This window comes from Plecotus auritus (assembly GCF_963455305.1).
Source record: "Plecotus auritus genome assembly, chromosome: 7".
In the NCBI taxonomy this organism is placed as follows: Eukaryota; Metazoa; Chordata; class Mammalia; order Chiroptera; family Vespertilionidae; genus Plecotus; species Plecotus auritus.
Window position 1 is genome coordinate 9,962,746 of NC_137774.1, and position 27,019 is coordinate 9,989,764.

At 47.9% G+C, this 27,019-nt stretch overlaps 1 protein-coding gene and 1 long non-coding RNA gene across 2 annotated transcripts in view; both read right to left on the bottom strand.

Moving 5' to 3' along the window:
* Positions 1-5,668: 5,668 nt before the first annotated feature.
* On the bottom strand, positions 5,669-7,396 carry LOC308253906. Its single transcript, XR_013961173.1, has 3 exons — positions 7,078-7,396; positions 6,359-6,533; positions 5,669-5,853 (listed from the first exon to the last, which is right to left on the bottom strand). It is a non-coding gene; the product is annotated as an uncharacterized lncRNA (long non-coding RNA).
* A 2,522-nt stretch (positions 7,397-9,918) lies between these two features.
* Positions 9,919-27,019, bottom strand: part of LASP1 (LIM and SH3 protein 1) — a 40,847-nt gene continuing 23,746 nt past the window's right edge. The window contains exons 5-7 of the mRNA XM_080681058.1: positions 16,096-16,243; positions 15,616-15,719; positions 9,919-12,962 (exon numbers count right to left, since the gene is read on the bottom strand). Of these exons, the coding sequence (XP_080537184.1) occupies positions 12,789-12,962; positions 15,616-15,719; positions 16,096-16,243 (426 nt within the window). The 3' untranslated portion in view covers positions 9,919-12,788. The remainder of the gene's footprint in view (positions 12,963-15,615; positions 15,720-16,095; positions 16,244-27,019) is intronic.

The following is a 27,019-nucleotide window of genomic DNA, read 5'->3' on the forward strand; positions in this document are numbered from 1 at the left end:
AAAATAATAGCGCCTAATGAGGCTGAAATAATGCTGGAACTCTCCTGGATTTTCCATTTTCTTCTGCTTGGGTTTGATCATTTTACTTCTGTTGAACACACAACTTTTCCCACTCGACTTTTCAGACGCTGGCTTTCTTTTTCTAAGCCCTTGATTTAACTCACCTCTTGAGCTGATAAAGGGAAGAAACAACTAGACGATATAGAAATTACCTGCAGAAGAAGGATAGAAATGGTGGAAAATTCTCAGGTATTTGGCAAGTGGGGCTCAGTAAGAGATTTAATAAGATTGAGGAAGAGTGAAATTTGTGGAGAAAATGTAAATTTTGATATCAAGATTTTACTATATTTCAGAGGCATAAGCACTTACCCTTCTTTTATGGTCAGAAACTAACTGCCTTTCTTTGATGGATTGTCCAACTGTAATTCCATCGGTTGCAGGAATTGTTTCTCCAGAGTTTAGCATTTGCATATTTATGCAAAAAAACAAGTCCTTGCTTTTATCCTAGTTTCATTTGCTTCCTCTCAATTTCATTTGCTTCCTTCCAGTTCACCACTAAATTATGAAGATTAAAAGTTGGCAGATACCAGAGTACAAAACATTTTAATTAGCTTTTTGTTTTCTCTCTCACTCTTTTTCTCTTACATGCTTTGGAAAACCTAACCCATTTATTTATCAAAATATTAGTAATTCCAAGTTGAGAATATACTCCATTAGATTATTTGCGGGGGAGGGGGGGAGAAAAATGAAGGAAAGAAAGTAAAAATTTTAATATAAATAGTGAATATTTTAAATAGTTTACTACATATGTGTTAAGTTTCATTCTCTTAGAGAAAAATTTGGCATTGTGAAGTTTCCTTGTGTTCCTTGAATTACCTAAGTCTCTACAGCAGTTATTTTCAGATGTTTACAAAAGAAGAATGGCTTAATTTAAAAGATTTTGACCTGGATTTTGAATCTCATCACACACTTGACATGACTGCTGCTGTAAAATTTGAAAAACACATTATTGCATTATTCTCGATAATTGTGAGATCATTATCTCACCGTCCCCAGAAATTTGGGACATAAAAAATCTGATTCATTCTTTGGGTACAGTAGATAAATTATATCATCTTGCTACCAATAAAAATTGAAAAATTTTTTATTCAATTATTAATAGATAAAAATAACTTTTGAGACAAAATTTGCAGTTTCCTCAATTCAGCAATCCAGGTGTGTTTTTTTAATTGTGTTTTTTTTTTTTTTTTACTTTTTGGGTCGACAGTAATTTTATTGTAACAGAAACCAGGCTGCAGTAAGTCTACACGATTAGAGTTGATGGTGGTTATCTTTCCAAAGGGCGAATGAAGCCTGAGCCCAGCTGGACAGCAATCCAGTTTTTTGCTGAATATATTTGTCATTAGGAATAAAGTGTGATATCAAATTTTGAAGTGGGAGCCTAATTGTGAAAGCATATATGTGTGTATTATCGTTAATGTTGATGTTTAAGTGATGGTATATGCAATCATATTGCCACAAAAAAGGAGCATGTGCAAAATGAATAGCCTAAGAATGTTAGGAGATTGTTCACTTCTAGCTGACTCTAGAACACTCATAATAACAACATACTAGCAATTCAAATCAGGCATTTATCCTGTACCTTTTTCTGAATTAGAAGATTAACCTGGGCTTCTAGCTCTTTTTTTCCTTTTGATAGTGATTTCCTCAGAATTCTTTCACTTCTATTTATAGGATGATTTTTACTTCCACTAGAAGGCAAGCCCAAAAAGCTCAATGATAGCATTACATTTAACTTTATTATTGTTCCTAAACACACACACACACACACACACACACACACACACACACACACACACGACACCATAATAGTACTAATAACAAACTAATGATGCTACATTTCTTAGACACTAAAGTTTATTTCTTGTGATAAATATTCTGTACCTTATGAAACCATAAAACATCTATTCTTTTTTTAAATATGTCTTTATTGATTTTGTTTTTAGAGAGAGAGAGAGGAAGGGAGAGGGATAGAGAGAAACATAGATGAGAGAGGAACATCATCAATCGGCTGCCTCCTGCATGCACCCCACTGGGGATTGAGCCCAGCAACCCAGGCATGTGACCGGTGACCACCTGGTTCCTGGGTCGATGCTCAACCCCTGAGCCATACCAGGCGGGCTAAAACATCTATTCTTAACGCTTTTTTGGATAATTCCTTCTCATGCCCTTCTGACTCCTCAACTTTATTGTTTTCACAATCCCGGCAGTAAATTACTGTACCTGGGAAGCCTTTCAGGCATTTAAGAGTTCAAGGCTGCTCTCCATAGCATGAACAATAGGCACCTATTTCACACCTTTCCCATCCTCTGATAACTTAGTTCATGCTTCCAGTTGTTTTGTTAACAAAGATTTTATTGCCATGATAATTATTCACCTTTGGAAATTAGAGCAAGTGTGATGTGCCCAGCAGAAGGTACAAGTGGAGGAACCATTTTATGTCAGCAAAATAACAAACATTAATCTCTTCGTGTGGTTATCACCTGAGTTAACCTCTTTCAGTGAATAGTACTGAATTATATGATTACAAATTTTTATGTCAATAAATATTGTGAAGGATAAAAATACAAAGCTGCTACAAAAGCCTCATATGTTATTGGATACCTTACTAGCAATGTAACTTCGTTACCAATTCCACTAGCAGGCAGCTGTGAACCCTGTAAGAAACCAGGCTGTGGACATAGCTCCTTGGTTTATTGAAACATTCCTAGAATAGGAAAGATGATCTCAAATATAGTTGCTTTGGACAGTCTTCTCTACGTTAAAAAAAAAAGTGCCAAAGGACTAAGGATACTTTTTTTTTTCATCAAGAAAGCAAATATAACTCCAGAAAACTCTTCAAGTAATTAGAGACTTTAAAACAACAAGCTTAGTTTAACCCTTGAAAGCCTTTTAAATTAAAAGCAAAACAAAACAAATGCTTATAGGAATTCTAAGATCATTGCTTCAAGGTGTACAAACTAAAAAGTATGATCGTTATTTTTAAAGTATTGTGTTTATGGTAAAATATCTTTGATACGTAAATATTTAATATTTGTTAATTTTTATTTAATTTGTTATTTATTTATATTAATAAAATAAAAATAAAATTAGAAACATTTCTAAGTTGTCCAGAGTTTGTCATTATGCAAGTCATTGAATGTATAAATTCCTTTAAATTATTTCTTGTGGAGGAACTTATTTTTATTTAAGCTGTTAAAGCTATACCATGATCAAAATATAAAATGTCTTAACATAAAATAATGTTTAATTAGCTATATATTTATGTATATGTATATTTATGCTTAATATTATAGTATACAAATTAAATAATTTCATTACTAGCAACAATTCATAAATTATAGTAATCTGTAACTACAACAGTAGTCTATACTATTCTGTTATCTAATTCAGATACCAAATTCCCAACCAATTAATATTTCAATTGCTGCTAAAATAGATATGCTACAATTATCAGAGTTTAATACTAATTTCAAAAAACAAAATATGTAATTAAGTATTGTGTATTACCTGTTATTTCCCATGACTACAAGATCTTGCAGTGTTTTTCTAAGAACAAAAAGTTGTTAACTATTTCTAAATGTCTTCCTTAGTATGTTTGAGTTTATAATGGAAGTTGTGTCAATGACTTTTTCTGTTTCCCCCTTTATATATGACTTTGCTTTTATTTTTGTTTAAAATAGATGAGAGCAAAACTAACTTAGAAGAGGCCATTGTAACAAACATTTGGAGGTTGATAAAGGCAAAGTATGTAATTTACAAAAATAATTTTTCATTTCAACTATTTAGTACTCTATTAAGGGAAATTCCCATTATTTTTAAATAATTTAAATTAAAATGATACTCAAGAGATTTTGAAGTTTGAATAATGCTAATTTTAAGCCTTTTAAAAGCAAACATTTTCTGAAAGTTAATAAATTAATGTCATGCTAAGCTTCAAACTCTGAAAGTTTGGATTTGATTCCATATACTCAGAGCAATGAGTCTTAGGTGATTCTAGCTTAGTAACATTTATCTTTCCATTAGTTAACTGTTTCCCAAAATATATCCTCTTTCTCCTGAAATAAAATACATCACTTTTCCATACAAACCCCTTATTTTTAATCAAGAAAGCAGGTTTAGTGTAATAATTCTTAGCATTATGCCACATTAATTTTTTTCTAAGAAATCTACAATTATTTAGAGATGTTTTTACTGCATTGATGTGGGCCAAGTATAATCCCCGTTTCATAGGACATGATTGCCCTATGACACAGATTTGTAAAATTTATCCAAAACCTTATATTACAGCCCTAGCCGGTTTGGCTCAGTGGATAGAGCATCAGCCTGTGGACCAAAGGGTCCCAGGTTTGATTCCGGTCAAGGGCATGTACCTTGGTTGCAGGCTTCTCCCCAGCCTGGGCCCTGGTCGGGCCTCAAGCAGGAGAGGCAACCAATAGGTGTGTTTCTCTCATATCAATATTTATCTCTGTCTTTCCCTCTCTCTCTAAAAATTCAATGGAAGAATATCCTCGGATGAGGATTAAAACAAAACAAAACCTTATATTATAGAAGTAATGTTTTCCAGTGTTTTAATATATAAAAAGTTTAAATATGAAATTTTAAAAAATTATCAAAATGATGAACACTGTAAAACACTGTTATAAACTGGCATTATTATAGGATGGATATAAGCACAAAGTCATAAAATTTCTTCCAAAATGTAATTATTTCACAAGTAACTGGAAATATGGATAATCTTTCTGTCCTTATATTGTGCCCAGTGCCAGTGGTATATATCACTGGTGTATAAATAAAATTGGCAGATTGTTTTCACTGAATTGATTAGTCACTTCAACTTTCTATGATACAGACTGAAGAGCCTTGACCTCATAAAAAACTTCAGAGCGAGCTTGGTTAGAGACTATATCCTGAAGATTACACCACAATAATTAACTGTTACTTGGACCCCTCCAAAATACTGACACTTCTCCTAATTACCTAGGTAAGGACACAGAGCTGCTATCTTGACTTGAAGAAGAAAATTTTCGTTTCAAACACAAAGCTATGCCAAAGAGTCAGAGGAATGTTTTACTGGGAAATGTCATATCAAGGACTCCGCAGATAACTAAAGATCATCCCTGAATGTACTAATGTTCAGAGCCAGGCTTTTGCATTGGTGTATCTGTCAGATTACCTATTTTTGTTATATACCACCATGGAGTATGTAAACAGCTTAGGCAAAGTATCACTGATATATGTTTGGGGTAAAAAAAATAGTCATTTTTTCCCTCACAATGTGCCAAAAAAGTCTTGTAGTTTTCATCATAAAATGTCATTTGGGGAGAGCAGTAAAGTGGACTACTGGTAACTACTAAGAGTTTTTTTTCATGGGATTTCTGTTCTCAAAGATGTAGTTTTCAAAGATAATGCATCCTAGAATTGTAGAACTTCAAAGTGGATATTAACAATTTTCTAGTCCATCGCTTCCATTTGTCAGAATAAAATGAAACCCTGAAAGGTTCAATGACTTACTGAAGGTCACATAATTTGTTGCCAAGACAAAAAGCTTCTAGAACAGTGTTTTTCTTTGGCCAGAATTCTAAAATGCAAGTTTTTCATTTTAATTGACAATATATTATAATGCCTCAATTTTATTTCGTTTTAAAACATGGAAATGGAACACAATATTATGGGTAAAAACTATTAAGTGCATCTTTCTTGTTTATTTTTAAGCTAAAAAAATCAAATGTAAAACAATTATGATGGATTTTTCAGTCTTTCCGGGAACCCAAAATATATGGTTTCTTCAACCTGAATTGGACAGAAAATATGTTGAAAGGTTTTTTCCAGAAAAGGAACATTTGACAACTTAAAAAAGCATTTACTTTGCAGTAAGAGAAACATTTCTCCCAAATAACAAGCATAGCCATCTTGTTTCAATAATTTATGACTCAGCCACGCACAAAGAATGAGAACTATAGAACTGTTTTTCTCTTTGAATGTTAGGGGAGGGAGTGAGGAAAGTAAATCTTAAAAGCTCAGATGACAAGTTCCTTCAGGCTAGAGACTAAGTCAAAGGAAACCACACAACCCCAGGTTGTACAATCTATAGAGACAGGGATAAAGCGGCTAGGTCAGGAGAGACAATGTAGTCTTGGATTTAACAAAGGAACACCTTCGTGTGAGGGAAAGAAAAGACCTAAGGAAAGGCTATCCTATCAAAATGAATTTTGAGAAGTTCTCCATGATCATTGTAATAAGTCTCCGTTTCAGCTATCCGTGTTCTTTTCAACTTATAGCTCAAAAGCACGCACACCTGCCAGCCATGCCCATGAATTCCTGATGTCCCAGCCGAGTGCCTCAGACTCTGAACTCCAAGAGTCCCTTGCTTGACAGGGGTTAACCATATCCGGAAGGCTCTGAAGAGGTCTGTTGGATGGCAGGACAGCTGCTGTTGATAAGAGGCCTCTTGTTGGACTGGAGACCAGGAACTGTGGGAAACCCAGAAACAGGGGTCAGATGGGAATGGCAGCAAAGGGCTCAGTTCCTAGTCCTGGTCTCAGTCTCTGGGGACTAAGAAAAGAAAGAGGAGTTCCTCTCTCCTTTCCCCCAAAACCCCACTCCTCAGTAAATTTCATTTCCTACCTCATCCTCAAGTGAGAATGAGTCACTCATTAATGCAATTGTGCAAGCATAATTGTAAACCACTCTGCTGGCATATAATGGTGTGTTTTTAACCTTTACTTACCGGAAGAGAAAGGACAACGTGGAGTTTGAGCAACTTGAAGAAAAAAACTACAAAATTATAGTCCCTCCCACCATGCACACCACTCCCAGCTCATTCTACCTAAAAATCCTTCATCAAGTGGGTTTCATTTTTTAAAAAAAAATCATGTTTTAAATGAGGTCACAAAGAAAGAAGTTGGCATTTCTTATTATTTTCAGAGTGGTCTGAGAAATGCTACATCAATGCATCTGAGGGGGGGAGGAAATACAAAAACAAGATCTCTTTTAATTTTGTTTTTGAATCAATACCCGAAATAATGACCAGAAGCAAAAATCCACCGGTGCGTCAGCAAGCAGGATGCTCGGCCAGTCAGCTTCATCCTTCTCCCCTGAGCTGTTCTCCTGTGGGCTCCGCCGCAGCTGCAGGCACTAGAGCAGATAGATAATGTAGGAGAGAATGACCAGGCCTATGATGGCAAAGAACATCAGAATGAAAATATCCAGCATTATGGAGTCCTCGGCCGAGGAGGCCTCTGGATTGCAGGGAAATGTGAGCTGTGAGCACGGAGGTTGCAGTCAGTGGAGAGAAATGGCTCCCTCCTCCCTCCACTGCTCAGCCCTCGTTTTCCCCCTCCCCCTTCCAGGGCCCGAGACTAAGGGATGCTGCAGTTCCATCAGCAGCTTACTTTACCCCACCTCCATACACCACAGCCAACCAATCAGAAAGCCCGGGAGTGGGTAACCAAGGAACTGCTGGATTGAGACCAAGCAGAACTGAAGAGGCTCAATTTCTCCCCAGGAACCCTATCCCACCCCTTTGTATCTAAGCGGACTCTGCATGATATGGACAGAGGAGGAGATCTGATCTCTAGCCAGATCCCTTAGGAATGAATCATCCTGCCTTCCTTCTCCCCTTTCTCCTCACACACCCCCAGCAAATTCTCTCAGAAGAATAATGGTTGGGAGTTGGGTGGGCCATGCGCAAGGTGTAAAGGTCCCGTTATGGAGGGACGTGGAAAAAGGTCTCATGTGAATCTCAGCTGGCATCTCTGGGATGGGGCTGACACTTATGGGATTTCTAGACTATGCCAGATATTGCACAGATGGTGTAATTTCAACCTCCCTACAGGTCTTCTATAGATGAGGCTCAGAGATGGTCAGGAACTTGCCCAATGTGTCACTGGAAATGGCAGAGACCAAGATTCAAAGCTACCAGTAGGCTTGCACACGCCGGAGTCCACATATGCTCTCCCGCCCCAGACTGGCCCACCTCCTCAGTCTGAAATGCCCCTCAGCTCAGGCTGAGGCATTTTGCTCAGGTCACTCCCTTTACAGTGTGAGCACCAGAGGCCTCTCCCCCTTCTCCATGCCTGTCTCTCTGTGGTCACTACCCACATTCTTGTTCTCTTTTGTATCCTCTTCCGAGCGTTCCACATGCTGTTACACCCAGAGAGGCACCAAAGAATTCTGAGGCCCCCCTGTGCCTAGAAATGCAAATTCAAATGGCTTCTTCTGAAGGGAAAGGGGAAAAAATTGATGTTTTATTTTTTTAAGCTGGGTAGTGCGTACTCAGTTATATATTGTGTTGCTCTTAATGCCTTTTTATGTCTTATTTTCCATTAAATTAAACAACTTTCCTGTGACATCTCTGAGGCCTAGTGTCCGTGGCTCCACCCCCAAATAATTCTTTGCAAGGGCCTGGGGGTGAAGCATAAGTATCCCCCCTCCTCATGCTAGGTCTCGGGTTTAGGCCACTTCTAGAAGGGGGTCTAGAAACTCCTCCCGTTGGCCTGTGCCCAGGAGGCGGCACGCCCATCCCCTCCCAAGCAGGACTGCCCCCTCTAATTGCTCAGGGGAACGCAGCCTCCTGGGGAGACGGGGCTGCCGCTCTCTGACAAAGGGGCCAGGCCCACAGGAGGCAAGATCTGCCAACTCCTTCGCTTCTAGTGGGAACACAGGAGGCAGCCACTCCCTCAGAGAAGCAGGTGTCGGGATTATCTTTAATTATCCCACCCGCTGCCGCCTGACACTGCCCACACTGCTCAGCCCTGCTGACCCGGCCTGTCCCTCCTCTGATTATCACCATTCCCTTCCTTAGGAAGCTCAGGGCAGGCTCAGTTCTCGAAGGCCCTTTTCCTCTCCACCCTGCTGTTACCCTGCCGCGAGGGAATGCCTTCACTCTGAGCCCCGAGTGGGAAACGCCCCTGTTCACAAACAGCTGGACGGGAGGCTACTGGTGGCACCGAGCCAGGGCGGGAGGGTCTGGATTCCTTCTCCACCACTGCCCCCTCCTCAACCCGACAGAGAGGAGGCCTTCTAGTCGGGCGTTAGACCCAGGGCCCCTGGAGCAAAGAACAGAGCACAGGAGATACTAAAATGAGACGGGCAAAGGGCTTGGGTAGACAGCCCACCCTAGCAGGAGACTGTGAGCATCACATCCGGGGTCCTAAGACCTCCAGCCCAGCTGGGACTTCCTCCAAACCACTGCCTTTCTGGGTTTCAGAGAACCCCATCTATAAGATGGGCACCACACCACGGTAGTTCATTCTCTCACATGGCTAATAAGATGACATAAACAATGTGTGTTAAAGATCACAGTTGTAAGGCATCATGAATAGGGCTTTGGGTTGTCAGACCACCCAACAGACGGCTTCATCCCTGCCTTATCCCACCGCAGACTGCCCCAGTCTCTGCCACTTCATTCCTCAGGTATGTGCCTGCGAGGTGCAGGCAGGGGCTACAATGGCCCACCACCTGAGCTCATTCTTTAATCAAACATTTGTTGAGCCGCTCTGTGCCTGGCCTTGGGCAAACACTGGGGGTTTAAAGATGAGTTAGACCCATCACCTGCCCTGGGAGTGCACTGGCTAGTGGGGAGACGGGTGCATAGGGAAGCAAGTCAGACAGTAAGAGCATATGGGAACTCAGAAGTTTCTGGGAGTGTCACCCAAGTGCCAGGAGCAGACGGGTGGGGAGTTCTTGACAAGGAGTAGGTGCCAAGGCAAATTGCCACTCAAGGCTGACCGCTTCCAAACTGGTCTCTCTCCCCGAAGGATGATGGCAGGGCTCCCAGGAGGGTGACAGGCCAATGCCCCCAAACAGACGGACACACGCATACAGCCGCAGCCAGAGCCAGAGAGGAAACGAGTCCGCAGGTAAAAATTATATTTTTATTTGAGTCACCAGAAAGATTCACTTGTGGTCCAAGTCAAACGTTCAGAATCATCACAGGCCAGAAGGATTGGATCCCAAGCACAAGCCCACGAGGGAGGGGACCAAACGAACCAAGGAGAGACGACCACCCCGTATAAAAAGATGAATGACGGCTTCACACCCACGGATGAAATGTTCGGACAGAGGCAAATCTCACATGGTCATTTCTGTTTCTTTTTAAATACAGGTTTGTGAGGTGGTATTTTTTTCCAGCTATTAAAAAAAAAAAAAAAAAAAAAAAAAGAGGCCCAAAAGTGCATAAGTGAAAGGGGGGGAAAAATGCAGAAATTAAGCAATAAAGTAGTTTTCCCTGGAGGGACGCGAGGAAGAAAACCGGAAGCAGTGTTGAGAGAACTCACTTTTCTCACCATTGGGCTTCTTGCATTCATTATTGGTCCACTAACGTCATATTCACATTCACGTTCTTTCCTGGGATATTGGCTAAAAGACCTCTATGAACTGTAAGACCAGGGCCTCAGCCCAGCCCTCAGGTTCTGTGCTCTTCTAGGGATGGATGGTTCTGGAAAGGAACAAGGACTCCCAGCAGCCCCTGGGTCCCTCAGCACCAGGGTGACAGCCCCTCCCCTCTGTGGGTTGTATAAAAAAAAGGTCCCCTATTTTTAGGATGGGAGGAGCAGCGAGCCGGGCAGCAAGATTCCAGTGGCCGCCTTGCCTTGTTTTGGAAGGAAAGTCAAGCTGAGTGAAAAGGCGATTTCTCGCTCCTCCCGGCCCCCCGCCCACCCTCCCAACCGCAGGTCCTCCAACACCATGTGTCTCTGACCTTTGGTCCCAGAACCCATGTTGTGCTTTGAGATCAAGAGGAAATGGAATGGACCGGCGCCTCTCCCCAGGTTTCCAACATCGCTCCCTCACCCCCAAATCGCCCAGTAGGAAACCCTCCATCCACCCTCACCGGGCTGGGGCCAAGCCTTGGCCTCCCCCAGAAAGGTCCACACTGTTCCCCCCCCCAGTCATCTCCTGAGCTCTCTGATCTGGGCTCAATAGTCCCAACTTCACTCACACGCAGAGAGGACTCGGTCGTGCCTGCAGCCACCACGCAGGGAACAAGGATGCAAAGATGTTGACGGTGGGGCCTGAGCGGACTCGGGGAGAAGGCCCAGAGATGAAGAAAGCCAGGCAAGGGCTGTCACAGCCACCAGCGAGGGACAGAAGGGACTGGAGATAGCACCGTCTTTCCCTTCCTCGCCCCGGGGCCTGTGCTTCCAGTTTTGTAGCCCTGGGACCCTCTCCTAACACCTCAAAGGGGCTTTAGGTAAGTAAGGGAGAGGCCTGGGGGGCAGAGCCCCCAGAGTAAGGCACCCACAGTGTGGGTAACACAGGGTCCTCTGGCCCCTGGTCTGCAGCGCAGGACAGAGATGGGGGAGCGAATATGCCTGGAGGCACGGAGCCTTCTCCCTGCCCCCACCCAGGAGGCTGTATCAGCAGCGCCCACCCATCTTCAGTCATTCCCTTACTTCCGCCCAGCACACTGCAATGGAGGCAGGTGGGCTTCCTCCATTGGGGGGACAGAAGAAGGAATTTTCATTCCAAAGAAAGTGTAAAAAACTTCTGTCCCCCAGGGCCTCCCTTGTCCCCTCACTGTGGGTTTTGAGGAAAATATCAGGGGGAAACAGTCCCGTGCACCCTCACACAAGCACCAAGACTCCTGCAGGCCACACCCTGCCCCTTCGCTCACACTCACACTCACACTAGCTGACACTCCTCAGACACACACGCTCCTTCCCCCACACGCTACGTCCTGGAGACACAGAGGGTCCTGTGGCTTTGCACAGTTCCTATGCACTTGGGGGCGGGTGGGGAGGGGGCTATCTTCCCAGGAGGAGTAGGGAGAGGTGGCCCACCCAGCCCAGATCTCAGGGCGTTGAGCCTCCAGGGCCAAGAGGCCTGAGGCTTCCTCGCCCCACCTGTCAGGACCTCGGCTTCCAGCCAAGGAGGCGAGCCAGGGTTCCTGGGGGTTGGGGGGAGGGGGAGGTGCAGAGAAAAAGGGGCTCTGGAGAGAACAGCCTGTCCCCTTCTTCCTGCAGCTGTCCCTAAAAGTAAGAAAGGCCAGAACGTGACCCCAGCCGTGCTTCCTAGGGAGCTCCTAGCCCACACCGGGTCTCTGTGGGCAGGAGAGCAAAATCACAGTGTGAGGAGAACACGTGTGGGGAGGATGAATGAACCCCAAGGCGGGAACTTTACCCTCCTTTGAGAAAAGAGAGGGTGGCGAGGGGACCCACCCCCCAGAGGGTCAGCAGCCCCATCTTTGAGAAGCAAAGCCCTCTTACTGGTGCCCACACAGTGGCAGTCCCCGGCCTGTCCCCATCCCGGGGCCAGGGCGGTGGGGCTCCACTCCTGGGAATGCATGGAGCCCCTCCCCCGGAGTCCTGGGGGTCTGGGGCTCACCCCAGCCCTGGAATGTTCGGGTGTGTGAGGAGGTGGGCAGGAGGGTCTGAGGGGGCCGAAAAAGAGAGCAGGCAGAGGCCTGGGAGCCGATGGACCTCCCATTCCAGACCAGCCCAGCGGCCTCGGCCACCCGCAGAAGGTCCGCTCCTGTTCCACCCAGAGAGAAAACCAAGAAGTTGGTCCAGGGGAAACCTGCCGAGGAAGGAGCCCGAGGAAGTGGCAGACAAGGCTTCAGTTGGCAAAAGGAGCAGGAGGAGGCTGGGGAGAAACAAGCTGTCGCAGATTGAACAACACAGAGACACTGACGGGTGGACAGGTCACGCCCAGGACGGATGCGGATGCGATGCCGTGGAATGCGCTGAAGGATGGGGCGGGGCGGGGCGGGGTGGGGCCCAGCGGGCTCAGATGGCCTCCACGTAGTTGGCCGGCAGCATCCCCGTGTCACCGGTGCGCTCCACGGTCCCGTACATCCAGCCGTCATCGATCTGCTGCACATTGACGATGGTGTCCCCATCCTGGAAGGAGACCTCATCCTCGTCCGCGGCGCTGTAGTCGTAGACAGCGCGGTACCGCTTCTGCAGGGGGCGGGGGCGCACCGTCAGCCCGGGGCCCAGCTCCCGGCCCAGCCTTCCTTCCTACCTGCCTGGGACCCAGGAGCAGAGCCTGGGTGAGCAGGGACCCGGGAGCCAGAGACGGGGAAGGGCTGGGCTCTGCCTTGAATTGTCTCACTGTCACTTTCTGCGAGTGTCCAATCTATTTGGCATCTACTAAAAGGCAGGCACGCCCTGGCCGGTATAACTCAGTTGGTTAGAGCGGTGCCCCAAGCACCAGAAGGTCACAGGTTCAATTCCCGGTCAGGGCACATACCTAGGTTGCAGGAGGTGGCTAATGTATGCTTCTCTCTCACAACTGTGTTTCTCTCTCCCTCTCCCTTCCTCTCTCTCTAAAGTCAATAACAACATATTCTCAGGTGAGAATTTAAAAAAATAATAATTAATAAAATAAAAGGCAAGCACAAGACAGGAACTGGGTTTATAATAGCCCTGCTCCACCTGTGAAAGCAGGAATGCAGGGAGGTCCCATGGACATGATGCCAGTAAGTGCTGCAAATATGCTATGCCCTGTACGCTGTTATCTGCATTATCACGAGCACCAGTCTTCTTTTTCCGAAGCTGTGATAAGTCTGGCTTCACTCCCAAGCTCAGGACAAAGACCTATTCTTGGGAGAAAAATCTCCAGGTGACACAAGAGATTTCCACCTTGCAACTTCAACCAAATTTTTATCCTTGAGCTCTAGGAAATGTCCAGTAAAAGCACGTGAAATCCAACTGTGGCCTTGGAGGTGGATAAGATTCTAACATACTCTGACCTTAGTGCCCTTGATGTTGACTTATCTCTGGAGGTCAGCTCAGCCTTTGTGGCCCCCCAGGCCAGACCCTGGGAACTGCATGGGGCCAGCAGTGGGGCCCCATTGCCAATTGGTCGAGGGCGAGTTGCCCCTGGGGGACCTCCCGTACCACTGCTCCACCCCACTGCCAGGACCCTGCCAGGACCCTGCTCAGACCTCTTTCCAGTCTCTGGTCTGGTCTGTCCCCTCCAACTGTTCATCCATTGTCATTTCAGGGGAACTTTCCAAAATGCAAACTTGATCGTGTTACTCCCTGGCTTTAAATCCTTCAAAGGTCCCCATCCTCTTTTGCACCAAATTTCAAACTTTTCCCCCAAGTAACGGAAACCTACTCCATTAGCCCCCACGTCTATGGGATGAGGGTCCCAGGCCTCACAAGGTGACCTTGGTCTCTCATGTTACCAATCTGCCTGTATCTCTTGGGCTGAGTAGCCACCATCGATGCCCACCTTCTGCAACAGCCTCCTAACTCATCTCCCTGTTTCCACCCTCAACTTTCTACTGCCTCTTCTCAACACAGGGGTTAGCACAATCTTCGAAAAACACAGGTCAAACCCGTCACTCTGTATAGCTCCCCAGCCCCGAAGGCCTTCCAGTCCCAAGTCCCTACAGATTTACATAATCTGACCTCATCTCCTACCCTCTTGCCCTCTCTAGTCCTCTTAGCCTTCCTGCTGGTCCTTGAACTTTCCTAGCACATTCCTGCCTCAAGGCCGTTGCACCACTCGCTCCTTCACTTTATTGAGGACTTGAGGACTTTGCTGCTCTCTCCCCTTACTCTGCTGTCTTTTTCTTCATGTGCCACTATCTGACCCAGGGGTCCTCAAACTTTTTAAACAGGGGGCCAGTTCACTGTCCCTCAGACCGTTGGAGGGCCGGACTATAGTTTAAAAAAAAAACTATGAACAAATTCCTATGTGCACTGCAGGCCCGGGACGAGTCGGCTGCTAAGCAGGACAGGCAGCGTCACCCGGCGGGCCGGATAAATGTCCTCGGCGGGCCACATGTGGCCCACGGGGCCGTAGTTTGAGGACGCCTGAATTCTGACCTTTCTCAGGTTGGAATGAAAGCTGCAAAGGCTGTCTTTATTGATTTCAGAGAGGAAAGGAGAGGGAGAGAGAGATAGAAACATCAATGATGAGAGAATCATTGATTGGCTGCCTCCTGCATGCCCCCTACTGGGGATCGAGCCCACAACCCAGAATCAAACCTGGGACCTTTCAGTCCGCAGGCTGATGCTCTATCCACTGAGCCAAACTGGTTAGAGCCAAAGGTGGTCTTTTATTCAGAGCTATATCTCTCCTGTCCAGGACATGCTTAGTATGTGCAGGACCGGCTACTTTATTTCTCTAAATATTGTCCCTCCTGCTCCTACATGAGCTCCTCAAACGTCCAGCACCCAGAATAGAGGAGCTGAGCTCAGCCAGGAGCTGAACAAGGGCGGCTCAGCCACACCTGTGAGTAGCAGGACTTACAGCCCAGGAACTTCAACTCTAAGGACCAGTAGGACCATCTCCCTAGGCCCACCCACCTCTCTAGGCCCCCCCACCTCTCTAGGCCCACCCATCCCTCTAGGCCCACCCATCTCCCTAGGCCCACCCACCTCTCTAGGCCCACCCATCCCTCTAGGCCCCCCCATCTCCCTAGGCCCACCCATCCCTCTAGGCCCCCCCATCTCCCTAGGCCCGCCCATCTCCCTGGGCCCATCCATCTCCCTAGGCCCACCCACCTCTCTAGGCCCACCCACCCCTGGCTGCCCCAGGCCTCACAGCCATCCACCTCCCACCTCCCACCTCTCCACCTGGGCCAGGGCTACTCACCCCGCCCCCGCCTGGGGCGCTGCGCTGTGTGGAAACTGGGGCTGCAGGCTCCTTGTAGCCACCATAGGATGGGGCCACCTGCTGCTGCTGGGGCTGCTGGTAAACTGGAAGATGCGAGGAGGCCGGGCTCAGAAACCGTCTTGACAAACCCAGCCCCGCCCAGGGCCTCCTCCCTTCCTCCCAGAAGCCCACAGTCTTGCTCAAGGCCCACTTCGCAAAGGCGAAGTCTGAGTGTGCACATGTGTCGCGTATTCTACGCAAGGGCGGTACCTCCCCCTCATCACCCTGGGGCCCAGCAGAGGCCCTGACCCCAGCGCTCGTGCCCTCGGTGGGCATGAGACCCGACAGTGTGTGTGTGTGTGTGTGTGCGTGCGTGCGTGCGTGTGTGTGTGTGTGTGTGTGTGTGTGTAAATGAGGCTTCTCCCCACCCGGTAGCTGGCCCGGCCTCAGGTCCTCTACCCCCACAGGCTCCATGCTCACCGGGGGCACCGGTCGGGATGTGGTGAGGCTGCTGGTCCTGGGGTCTCCGGTAGCTGGTGCTGTCCTGGGAATCTCGGCGCTCGGGCTCCATGCCCTCACCCCCGCTGGGGCTCATGCGGCTCTTCTCAAACTCCTCGTGGTATTTTATCTGCAAGGACAGAAAGCACTGGGTAAAGGACCCACAGAAAACCAGCCTAAGCTCCCTCCCATTGTCACCAAGATCCCGGGATGAGAGAGCCTCGAGGCTCCAGGCAGAGAGAGCCAGGCTCTCATGAGGGTGCACAAGCTGTGGCCTTGGACAAGCTACATAACCGTGCCGGGCCTCAGTGTTCAACGGGACATCGGTGTCTGCCCCGGGCGAGCTGGCGGGTGCCATGAGATGAGATGGGAAGGGCCATGTACACTGAAGCACCAAATGTGAGTGGTGCCTGGGGCAGGGGCGGGGCTCTCCTGCCTCCACCTGGTCAAGAGCAGCAACAGCAGCAACTCTGTTTATTGAGCACCTACTAGGTGCCAGGCACTGTGCTACGGGTTCCACATCATGGCTCATTTGACCTGTCAACACCCCCAAGGGGGCATATTACAGTCCCCTTTAACAGACAAGGAAACCGAGGCACTGACTAGCAAAAAGAACTGCCCAAGAGCACGCAAATCCCAGAGCCTCTGTCCTTAATCAGGAGGTGATTCGGCCTCTTACAGGCATGAGCATGGAGGCCAGAGCCGAAGAATGCTCTGCTGAGGACCCCAGCCCTTGGGGAGATGAAACGTCAGGCCGACGTTTTCTTGGAGATGCATTCCTCCTCTCGTTGAATTCCAAAAATGGGCAAAGAGAGGCCTGGAGAAGTCACAGGCCCCAACACTCAGCAAGAGCGGGCTGAACGGAACACGCCAAGACCCGGAGACCTCCCAGAGCTGCGTTCTCAAAATCGGCGCTTCCGATGAGCTGCTCTCAGCCCGCCTGTGCCGCTTGCAGGCTCCAGGGCCTCCCACAGAATACAAAATCAGGGCTGGGGTTCAGGGCTATGCCTTTAAAAAAAACCCAAAAAAACTATTTTCATTGATTTCAGAGAGGAAGGGAAAGGGAGAGGGAGACAGAAACATCAATGATGAGAGGGAATCATTGATCGGCTGCCTCCTGCACGCCCCCTACTGGGAGATCGAGCCCGCCACGCGGGCATATGCCCTTGACCGGAATCGAATCCAGAACCCTTCAGTCCACAGGCCGATGCTCTCTGCACTGAGCTAAACCGGCTAGGGCTGGACTATGCATTTTTAAAAGCTCCCAGGTGAGCCTGAAGCAGGCTTAAGTCGGCAAACTGGTTAGTACCGGGGCCGCAGGCTGTTTGCTCAGGGTCCGTGAGCGAAGAATAATTTACTTCATTTTTTTTTTTAATGTTGGGGGATGGGGAGGGTCCAAGAGGAATAATATGTTGTGACACATGAACTTCCTATGACATGCAAATCTCAGTGCCCAGAAATAAAGTTTTATCGAAACAGCCACACCCATTCGTTTCCCTATTATCTGTGGCAGCTTTCACACTATCGCTGCAGAGCTGAGTAGCTGCGGTAGAAGCAAATGGTCCACAAAGCCTAACGTCTTCACTCTCTGGCCCTTCCCGGGAAAAGTCTGCTGACCCCGCTTGCCCCAATACTTGGACTGCAACGTGTAAAAGGTTTTAGCACAATCCTCCCAAATTACGTCTGTTTTATAAATTACATAACAAGTATCATTTTACAAATATGGAAAGTAGAATATAAAACGTACACCAAAAAAAATACGGATAAAAAAAGGTATGTGAGCCGAAACCGGTTTGGCTCAGTGGATAGAGCGTCGGCCTGCGGACTGAAGGGTCCCGGGTTCGATTCCAGTCAAGGGCATGTACCTTGGTTGCGGGCACATCCCCAGTGGGAGGTGTGCAGGAGGCAGCTGATCGATGTTTCTCTCTCATCGATGTTTCTAGCTCTCTATCCCTCTCCCTTCCTCTCTGTGAAATATCAATAAAATATATTTAAAAAAAAAAAAAAAGGTATATGAGATGAGAAAGAGCAAGAGCCAGGCGTTTAAGGTTTTCTCCCTGAACTCTCAGGGGCCCGTTACCCATACCCCACCCTGCAGACCCCTGGGTGTGTGAGCTTGTCAGAGAGGAAACTTGTGGGGAGGACAGCGACCCGGGAGGGTGCTAAGGCCCATGGTTTGAGTGTTCCAGGAGTGCTGGGCTGGCCTGGGTGTGGGGGAGAAAGTGGGACAGAGAGACACAGACCAGCCCCCTCACCCCCAGAGGAAATTCAGAAAGCAGGGCGCTGAGAAAAGCTGGTCCTATCCCAGGCAGGCCCAGGCCCTGAATTCTCTCCAGGCCTCAGACCACTTGCCTAGAAGCTGGTTCTCACTTCCTGTCCACCAGGATCCTGCCCTGTGATTCTCCCAGTGGAAAATGGGGTGGCAGCCCCGCCAGCGTGGCTCAGTGATTTGAGTGTTGACCGAATAACCAGGAGACCGCGGGTTCGATTCCCAGTCAGGTCACATGCCTGGGTTGGGGGCTTGACCACCAGTGAGGGGCATGCAGGAGGCAGCCAATCAAAGATTCTCTCTCATCATTAATGTTTCTATCTCTCTCTCCTTGCCCTTCCTCTCTGAAATCAATAAAAAATATATATTTTTAAAAAAGACAAGAGCCCTAACTGGTTTGGCTTAGTGGATAGAGCATCGGCCTGCGAACTGAAAGGTCCCAGGTTCGATTCCAGTCGAGGGCATGTACCTTGGTTGTGGGCACATCCCCAGTAGGAGGTGTGCAGGAGGCAGCTGATCGATGTTTCTCTCTATCACTCTCCCTTCCTCTCTGTAAAAAAATCAATAAAATATATATATATTAAAAAAAAAAAAAAAAAGACAAGAAAATGGGGTGCCGGAGGAGGAATGGACAAGGAGGGAGGCAAAGCCTGCCCTGAGTCCTGGAGCAGAAGGAACCTGCGATCTTGTGCCCTGGAACCCCTGGCCAAGGCCTGATGAGCTGTCCGTCCCCGGAGTCCCCTCTGCCCATCCACTGCCACAGGACAAGAGTTAACACTAGGCTGTGTGGGGCTGACACATTAGTAACTGGGCTAATCATTTTACAAATATGGAAAGTATGGCCCTAACCGGTTTGCCTCAGTGGATAGAGCGTTGGCCTGGCGACTCAAGGGTCCCAGGTTCGATTCTGGTCAAGGGCATGTACCATGGTTGTGGGCACATACCCAGTAGGGGGTGTGCAGGAGGCAGCTGACAGATGTTTCTCTCTCATCGATGTTTCTAACTCTCTATCCTTCTCCCTTCCTCTCTGTAAAAAAATCAATAAAATATATTAAAAAAAAAAAAAAAAGGAAAGTATGGGCTAAAGGTTCGAGGGTGTGGCCCATTGGGCACACCTACATCCTCCTGCTGGCTCCAGTGATGGTTCCTCACTGCAGCCTGGGCTAGAAGGAATGGGTCCAGTCTGAAGGCAGACAGAGCCTCTCTTAGGGGTTTGGGTCAGAACCAGCCCCCTCCTCTTCCTGCCCTTTCCCTTCATGGCCAAGCAGGGACCCACACCCAAATGGTAAAAGAATAGGCTGAGTCTATCCCTGAGGGGGAGGAGCCAGCCTTGACTAGAAAACCCATCAGATCTCCCAATTCCCTCTGAGAAGGGCACCCAGGGGTGAAGTTCTCAGACACAGGGTCTGTGCCTTGCTCTCAGTTTCCTAAAACAAGGGAGGACAGAAGACAAGTCTCCCCGAGCCCCATTCCCTCAGTGATCCCCCATCCAGAGATGTGTAGAGTGGGGGGGACAGGAAGAGGGGTCACCCCTTCTGAGGCCTCTAGGCTCACAAGACAACTGCCCTTCCGACTTTTGTCCTGGGAGTAGGAAAGGTCAGTTTCCCATGTTCACTTTCTGTTAATGAGCTGGTGACCAGGGGAGGGAAAGGGCATATGTGGAGGCGGACAGAGGCCCGCATGGGCCCTGAGGGTGCCAGGAGGTGGGCTGGGGGGACAGTATCCACATGCTAGGGGCCCGTTCTCTATCTGCATTAGTGGAGAGGTGACAGAGAGCCCCAAGAAAGAGTGTGTGTCTGGTCCCAGCTCACCTGAGCCAAGGCCTGGTGCTATCCCCAATCTGTATCCTACAGACTCATCGCAAGCTGTAGTGTTCCTCTCGTGCTTCATCCCTGTGGCCTTTGCTGTGTGACCTTGGGAGAATCCCTTCCCCTCTGGGCCTGTTTCCTCGTCTGTAAACACCATGATACCATCTCCTCCCAGGTGGCCCTAAGGCTCTTGAGCATCTCTAGGAACCCAATGAAACTAGAGCTGAAAGCAGATACGGATGTGTACGTCTCGCAAGTAGTTGGTGGGCTTGATGTTGCTCCTTAAAAAGCCACTACATGTGGACAAATGCTTATAAAATTAGGGCCAGCTGACCCACGTGGATGGCACAGTGACAGCCTGACCATGAAAGAACTGCCCCCCCCTTTGCAGGTACCACCTCTTATTACCATCCATTTATATAAAACCCTAATATGCAAATGGGCCAAATGGCAGAACCGGTTGCTATGATGTGCACTGACCACCAGGGAGCAGATGCTCAATGAGGAGCTGCCCCCAGCCTGCAGGCCCTGACCGGAGGCGACAGGGGGAGGGGGCTGGTGAGTGGGCAGTGCCAGGCCAGCCAAGGGGGATGAGAGCGGGGGCCCCTGATAGTCCCACCGGTCACCCCACAGATCGGCCCCTGATCTCCAGCCAGACCTAGGAACCCTGCCCGTGCATGAATTTCGTGCACCAGGCCTCTAGTTGTTAATAACCTTCACGTTAAGTTCATAAATGCTCTTTGCACATTATCTCCCTTGGTCCTCACGACAATCGCCCTAAAGAATAAGTCGGACAGGTACACCTGAATTCCCATTTTACGGAAGAGGAAGATGAGGCTCAGCAGTTAATGACTTGGTAAGGCAGAGCTTTCATTACTCAATAAGAGTGGAGTCTGGTGACCACATGTCCACGTCTGCCCCTAGCCCCAGTTCATGTCTCCTGACCTGGAATAAATATGAATAGCACCCCTCTTGCTGTCAAAAGGAATGATAATCATAAGGTCACCCAAACGTTGAGAGAGGAGAGCACCAGGCAGGCAAACTCGGAAGAGGCGGCACAGCGGAGGGATGGGTGAGAAGAGTGAGGCCGCAGCTCCCTTCTGCCTGGACCCACCTGGATAAAAGTCAGCCCAGCGCTCTCAACCTCCTCTCTCTCCCCTCCCCAGCAAGTGAGGAAACTGAGTTCGTTCTTTTGCAGACCGACCTAATGGTCTGAGAATCAAATAGGCACATTAAAGGGTGTTAGCACATCTGAAAGGAAAAGAAACATTTCCCAGACTCCAAGGGCCTGGCTGATGCTGCTCCAAGCTCAGCGAAGTTCTGACCTTCTAAGAGCTCCAAATGGAAACCCCCATAAGTCCAGGAACGTCAGCAGAGCCCCAGTTTAAGAACCGTCCTGGGCCCCCGTGGAAAGACCCCACGCTCTGACTGTGCCCACGACATCCAAATGAACGTGGGTGGCGGGGCCCAGGCCTAAGGACCCTGCCCACTGACCCAGGCCCTGCGAGGCATGCTGGGAGAGGCCCGGGGAGCAGGATGACTAATTGAGGGTCCATTCCAAAACTCAAGAAAAGACACTTTCTCTGCTGGCTGATGTTTTGCTTTGTTTTTCTGAGCACCCTTGCTCTCCCGATTGCAGTGAAAACCAAAGGTCTGACTCCACATGTTGCTCTCACATGACCCTACATCATGGCTAACTAGGGAACATCAGGCTTTGAATGGAACAATCAACTCACCAGCCAGGGTCTATTTTTACAACATGTCCCATTTGTTGAGGGCCTGTTTTGTGTCCTTAAGATGCTTTGTTCATCCTCTTTTCTCAGCCAGTCCAAGAAAAATGTATATTATCATCCCCGTTTTACAGAGGAGGAAGCCAAGGCTCAAGAGATGGTTAAACGGCGGGTAAGTCAGAATCCAGTTCTAACATCAGATCCTTAATTCTCCACGGATACAGCTCCCTGTTAGAGGCTAACAATATTTTGTTCTTAAAACAAATGGAAACCTGTGCTCAATCCCATTAGTAATCAGAGAAGTGCAAGTTAAAACCACAAGGAGATACCACTCCACACAATCAAAATGGTTAAGATGAACAAGTCTAAGAATGTAGATCAATGGGAACGCTTATCACTGTTGAGAGTAAGTCAGCACAGCTGCTTGGAAAACAGTTCAACATATCTGGTAAGGTTGACAGAACATCTAAGACCAGGCAATTCCACTCCACACTAACACTAGGAAAACGAATGAGGATGTCTTTATTTATTTATTAATTAATTATTTATTCTATTTTGGGAGAGGGCCAGGGAGCATGCTGGGATAGGAACCAGGGAGCATGCTGGGAGAGGGCAAGGGGGCATGCTGGGAGAGGCCCGGGGAGCATCTTGCATGAAGATGTTCATAGCCTGTGAAAATGACCCAAATGTCCATCAACTCCAGAATCAACAAAATCTGGTATACGCCTAAATGGAGTACTATACAGCCATGAAAAGGAGTGCGCTACTGCTGCACACAAACACGTCGATTCATCTTTAAACCCAATGCACACAGCAAGATATAAAAGTGTACATGCTATATATACAAAATCAGTTCGAAACGAAACTGTAGTGTCTAGAACAGCCGTGGGCAAACTACGGCCCACGGGCCGGATCCGGCCCGTTCGGCTGTTCTATCTGGCACGCGGAGCCGAAAGAGCAGAGGGTTCTCTTGCTCTCCCCTCCGCTCCTTTACTTTGAATTTATATTAGTTCACACAAACACTCCATCCATGCTTTTGTTCCGGTCCTCCGGTCCAGTTTAAGAACCCATTGTGGCCCTCGAGTCAAAAAGTTTGCCCACCCTTGGTCGAGAAATACATAGTTACGTATTAAATTATAAAGGACAGCACGCACTTTCAAAAATTAAACTACAGAGTTGTCCAACGAGCCTGCCTCCAGGCCATTTGACTCTGGGGCTGGAATTTTCATTGACCTCACTGTTTACTACTGATTAGGCCCAGGCTCTAAAGACTGAAGCTAACCTCAGGAATAGAAGCGGCTAATTATTTTTGTTTTACGGAATTGTGAAGGATTTCTGCCTGTAACAAGGATATCTCTGCAGTTTATGGTTTGATGGTCCTGTAGGACGTTAGCCAGTTCTGTATCTCACTGTACCCAGCACTTTCCTTCACTGACGAGGCATCACCTCTGCCTGTCATGTCCTCCAGCTGGTTCCTCATAAATAAGTTAAGTGTATGGAGATGCTCACTGCATGAGAGATGTGTTTTAACTTGGAAAACTCTATTTTACAGGGGTGCAGGAATGTTCGGTTTCTTTCTTTTTTTTTTTTAAATATACTTTATTGATTTCCTACAGAGAGGAAGGGAGAGAGATAGAGAGTTAGAAACATCGATGAGAGAGAAACATCTATCAGCTGCCTCCTGCACATCCCCCACTGGGGATGTGCCCGCAACCCAGGTACATGCCCTTGATCAGAATCGAACCTGGGACCTTTCAGTCCGCAGGCCGACGCTCCATCCACTGAGCTAAACCGGTCAGGGCAGGAATGTTCGGTTTCTTGACTCAGGTGTTCTATTTCCCAGAAAAAGATAAAACTGAAAGACATAAAACTGTATACAGGAAATCAATCCGTACGTAAACATGTAGGTAAAGAAAAGCATAGCTCCTCTGCTGGAAGGCAGTGGCTCCCACAAAGGGGCCTCAGCTAGGAGTTGCCCATCCATATAGCCATGAGCGCTCATGGCCAAAGGCCAGATTCTGAAAGGACAAATTCCATCCCATAGCATGTGGCCCTGGCCTCTCATCCCTCTAGATGTCGTTAATGAAGATACAATCACTCACCAGATCTGTATAACTTCCTCGTACAGTGGTCGGCAAACTCATTAGTCAACAGAGCCAAATATCAACAGTACAACGATTGAACTTTCTTTTGAGAGTCAAATTTTTTAAACTTAAACTTCTTCTAACGCCACTTCTTCAAAATAGACTCGCCCAGGCCGTGGTATTTTGTGGAAGAGCCACACTCAAGGGGCCAAAGAGCCGCATGTGGCTCGCGAGCCGCAGTTTGCCGACCACTGTCTTAGTATCTTGCCTCAAATTTTTCCACACATTATGCATACTAAACAATGGCCCAACTTTTAAAAAAAAGTTATTTATTTGCCCTAGCCGGGTTTGCTCAGTGGATAGAGCATCGGCCTGCGAACTGAAGGATCCCGGGTTCGATTCCGGTCAAGGGCACATGCCTGGGTTGTGGGCTCGATCCCCAGTGGCTTGCAGGAGGTAGCTGATCAGTGATTCTCTCTCATTATTGATGTTTCTATCTCTCTCTCACTCTTCCTTCCTCTCTGAAATCAATAAAAAAATATATTTTTTAAAAAGTTATTTATTTATTTGAGAGAGAGAGAGAGAGAAACATCAATTTGTTGTTTCACTTGTATGTACCCAATACCTCGGCGTATCCATCAATGGTCCATCCAACTGAGCTACCCAGCCAGGGTGACAATGGTCTAACTTTTCAGCCAAACTTTACTGCATGTTCCTTAGCCCCAATATAGGAAGCAAATAGGTCTGCCTTTAAAGTAATAACAATGGACACTATTTATCAAGTGCCAAGCACTCGACATTTTCCTTGCAACCACCTTTTAAGGTAGGGTCTGTGGTCCCATTTTTACAGATAAGGAAACCGAGGCTCAGCAAGGCCTGCCCCGCCCACATACCTGGGCTGCAGGTTTGATCCCCGGCCCCTGTTGGGGTATGTTTGGGAGACAACCAATCGATGTGTCTCTTTCACATCAATATGTGGGTTTTTTTCTCTCTCTCCCTCTCAAAAAATCAATGGAAAAAATATCCTCCAGTAAGGATTTTTTTAAATGCTGGTCCCACCCCTAGAGAGACTGATTTGGGCAGACTAGGGAGGAGGGCTGCGAGCCTGCATTTTCAATAAACCTTCCCCAATGATTCTAGTACAGTTGGTGGGAGGCCCACATTTGACAGACTCTAATTGCATTCACTAAAACCAAGTCTTCCAGCTCTGTGGTCACAACCCACATGTCCCAGCTAAAGCTGCAAACGCAGAACCAGGTCAGGTTCAATTCATCTCCCCCACCTCAGAGCAGAGGACAATCAGCTAATTGCAGCCCTGTGGTTAATGATAAGATAGTTATCTGCTTAGGTGTGAATGTCTTGGCCACCGTGAGTTCTATTACCAGGACTCCTGGGACAGTAACACCTCCAATAACTGGTGAGTGGGGGAGGGAAGAAGAGCAGGTACCATAGTCTGGATGTGGAATATTCTGGAAGCCTTCCAGAAAGGGAGGCAGAAATGACTGGGCTTGCTTGTCATCACCCACCTCACACACACACACACACACACACACACACACACACACACATCTGGCTCAAACCCACAGGCTAGAAACAATGAGTGAAAATATTTGGAGGTTAGGGTTATAGATAGGGGACAAGAGTCTTCACAATGAAAAGTCAAGGAAGCTTAAGAGTCAAGATTCCAGCCCTAGCCGGCTTGGCTCAGTGGATAGAGCGTCGGCCTGCAGACTGAAGGGTCCCAGACCCGGCCAGCGTGGCTCAGTAGTTGAGCGTCGACCTATGGACCAGGAGTTCACGGTTCGATTCCCATTCAGGGCACATGCCCGGTTGCGGGCTCCATCCCCAGTGTGGGGCGTGCAGGAGGCAGCCGATCAATGATTCTCTCTCATCACTGATGTTTCTCTCTCCTTCTAACTTCCTCTCTAAAATCAATAAAAATATATTTAAAAAGAAAAGAACATATAAGATAAAATTCATCATTAAAAAACAGAAGATTCCAGCTTTGTAAGTCATTCCTGTCTTCCCCGTTATTTCCCCCCCACACACACCTCCCTCCAGCTTTCCCCTGGTGAGCTCTAAGCTACCCCCCCTTTCCCTCTTCTTTACCTTTGGCCAGGCCCTGACGTGTAAAGAAGCAACTGAGACAAACTTTTCTGGGGGGAGGGCGTGGGGTTCAAGCCGTGTGAGGCACGCCTTCCTAGCCCAAGGGAAGCCCTCCTTTTCCCCAAGCCTCGAATTTCAAACTGCAGGTCAAGAACCCAGTTGCGGAACCCATTCAGTGAAGTCTGCAACTAGCATCTTTACAAACTATAATGGAAAGTACCTGAATGCCCTCCAGCAGTGAGGACTCTTTCATGAACGTTTCGATCCTGTTTTCCCTCTAAATAAATAAGCAGGCCGGTTTGGGGTAGGGGTCACGGTGTGAAATGTATTCCAGATGGTAGTTTGCAGTCAAAGTTTGAAAGCCATGGTCTTGGGTACGGCTGCTCCTCGAGGCGTGGGCCCTGGCTCCTCAAAGCCACCTGAGCCACGGTTGGAGCCCAGCCAAGCTCTAAGAGCGTCCTGACAAGGAGGCCGGGTGGAGGGATGGGGAGCCCAGGGGGGCATGCCGGCTGGGCCGCCTGAAACCCAGGTCCTCCACAGCCTCTATCGCCAGTCCCTCAGCCCAGAGTGACACTGGGCAACACGCCAACCCCTTCCCGTTCCAGACATGCAGACAGCCACTTGCCCAGTCCTTCATTTGTAGGATCGCCTGGCCCAGCTGACCGGGCACTTCCTGCAGCTCTGTGCCCCAACACCCCATGCACAGGGCTGCAGCCCAGATTCCGTGCTGAGGCTCACAGCAGCGCCCCACCCCCACATGCCCAAAGCCCCCCGAGACGGCCTCCCCACAAGCCCCAAGCCGCACAGGCTGCAGGTCTATGGCTCAGCCAAGCAGGAAACTGAGGCCTGTTCCCATCCACCGCCCACTCTCCACACCCAGCCTGGCCACAGCACATACTGCTGACCACC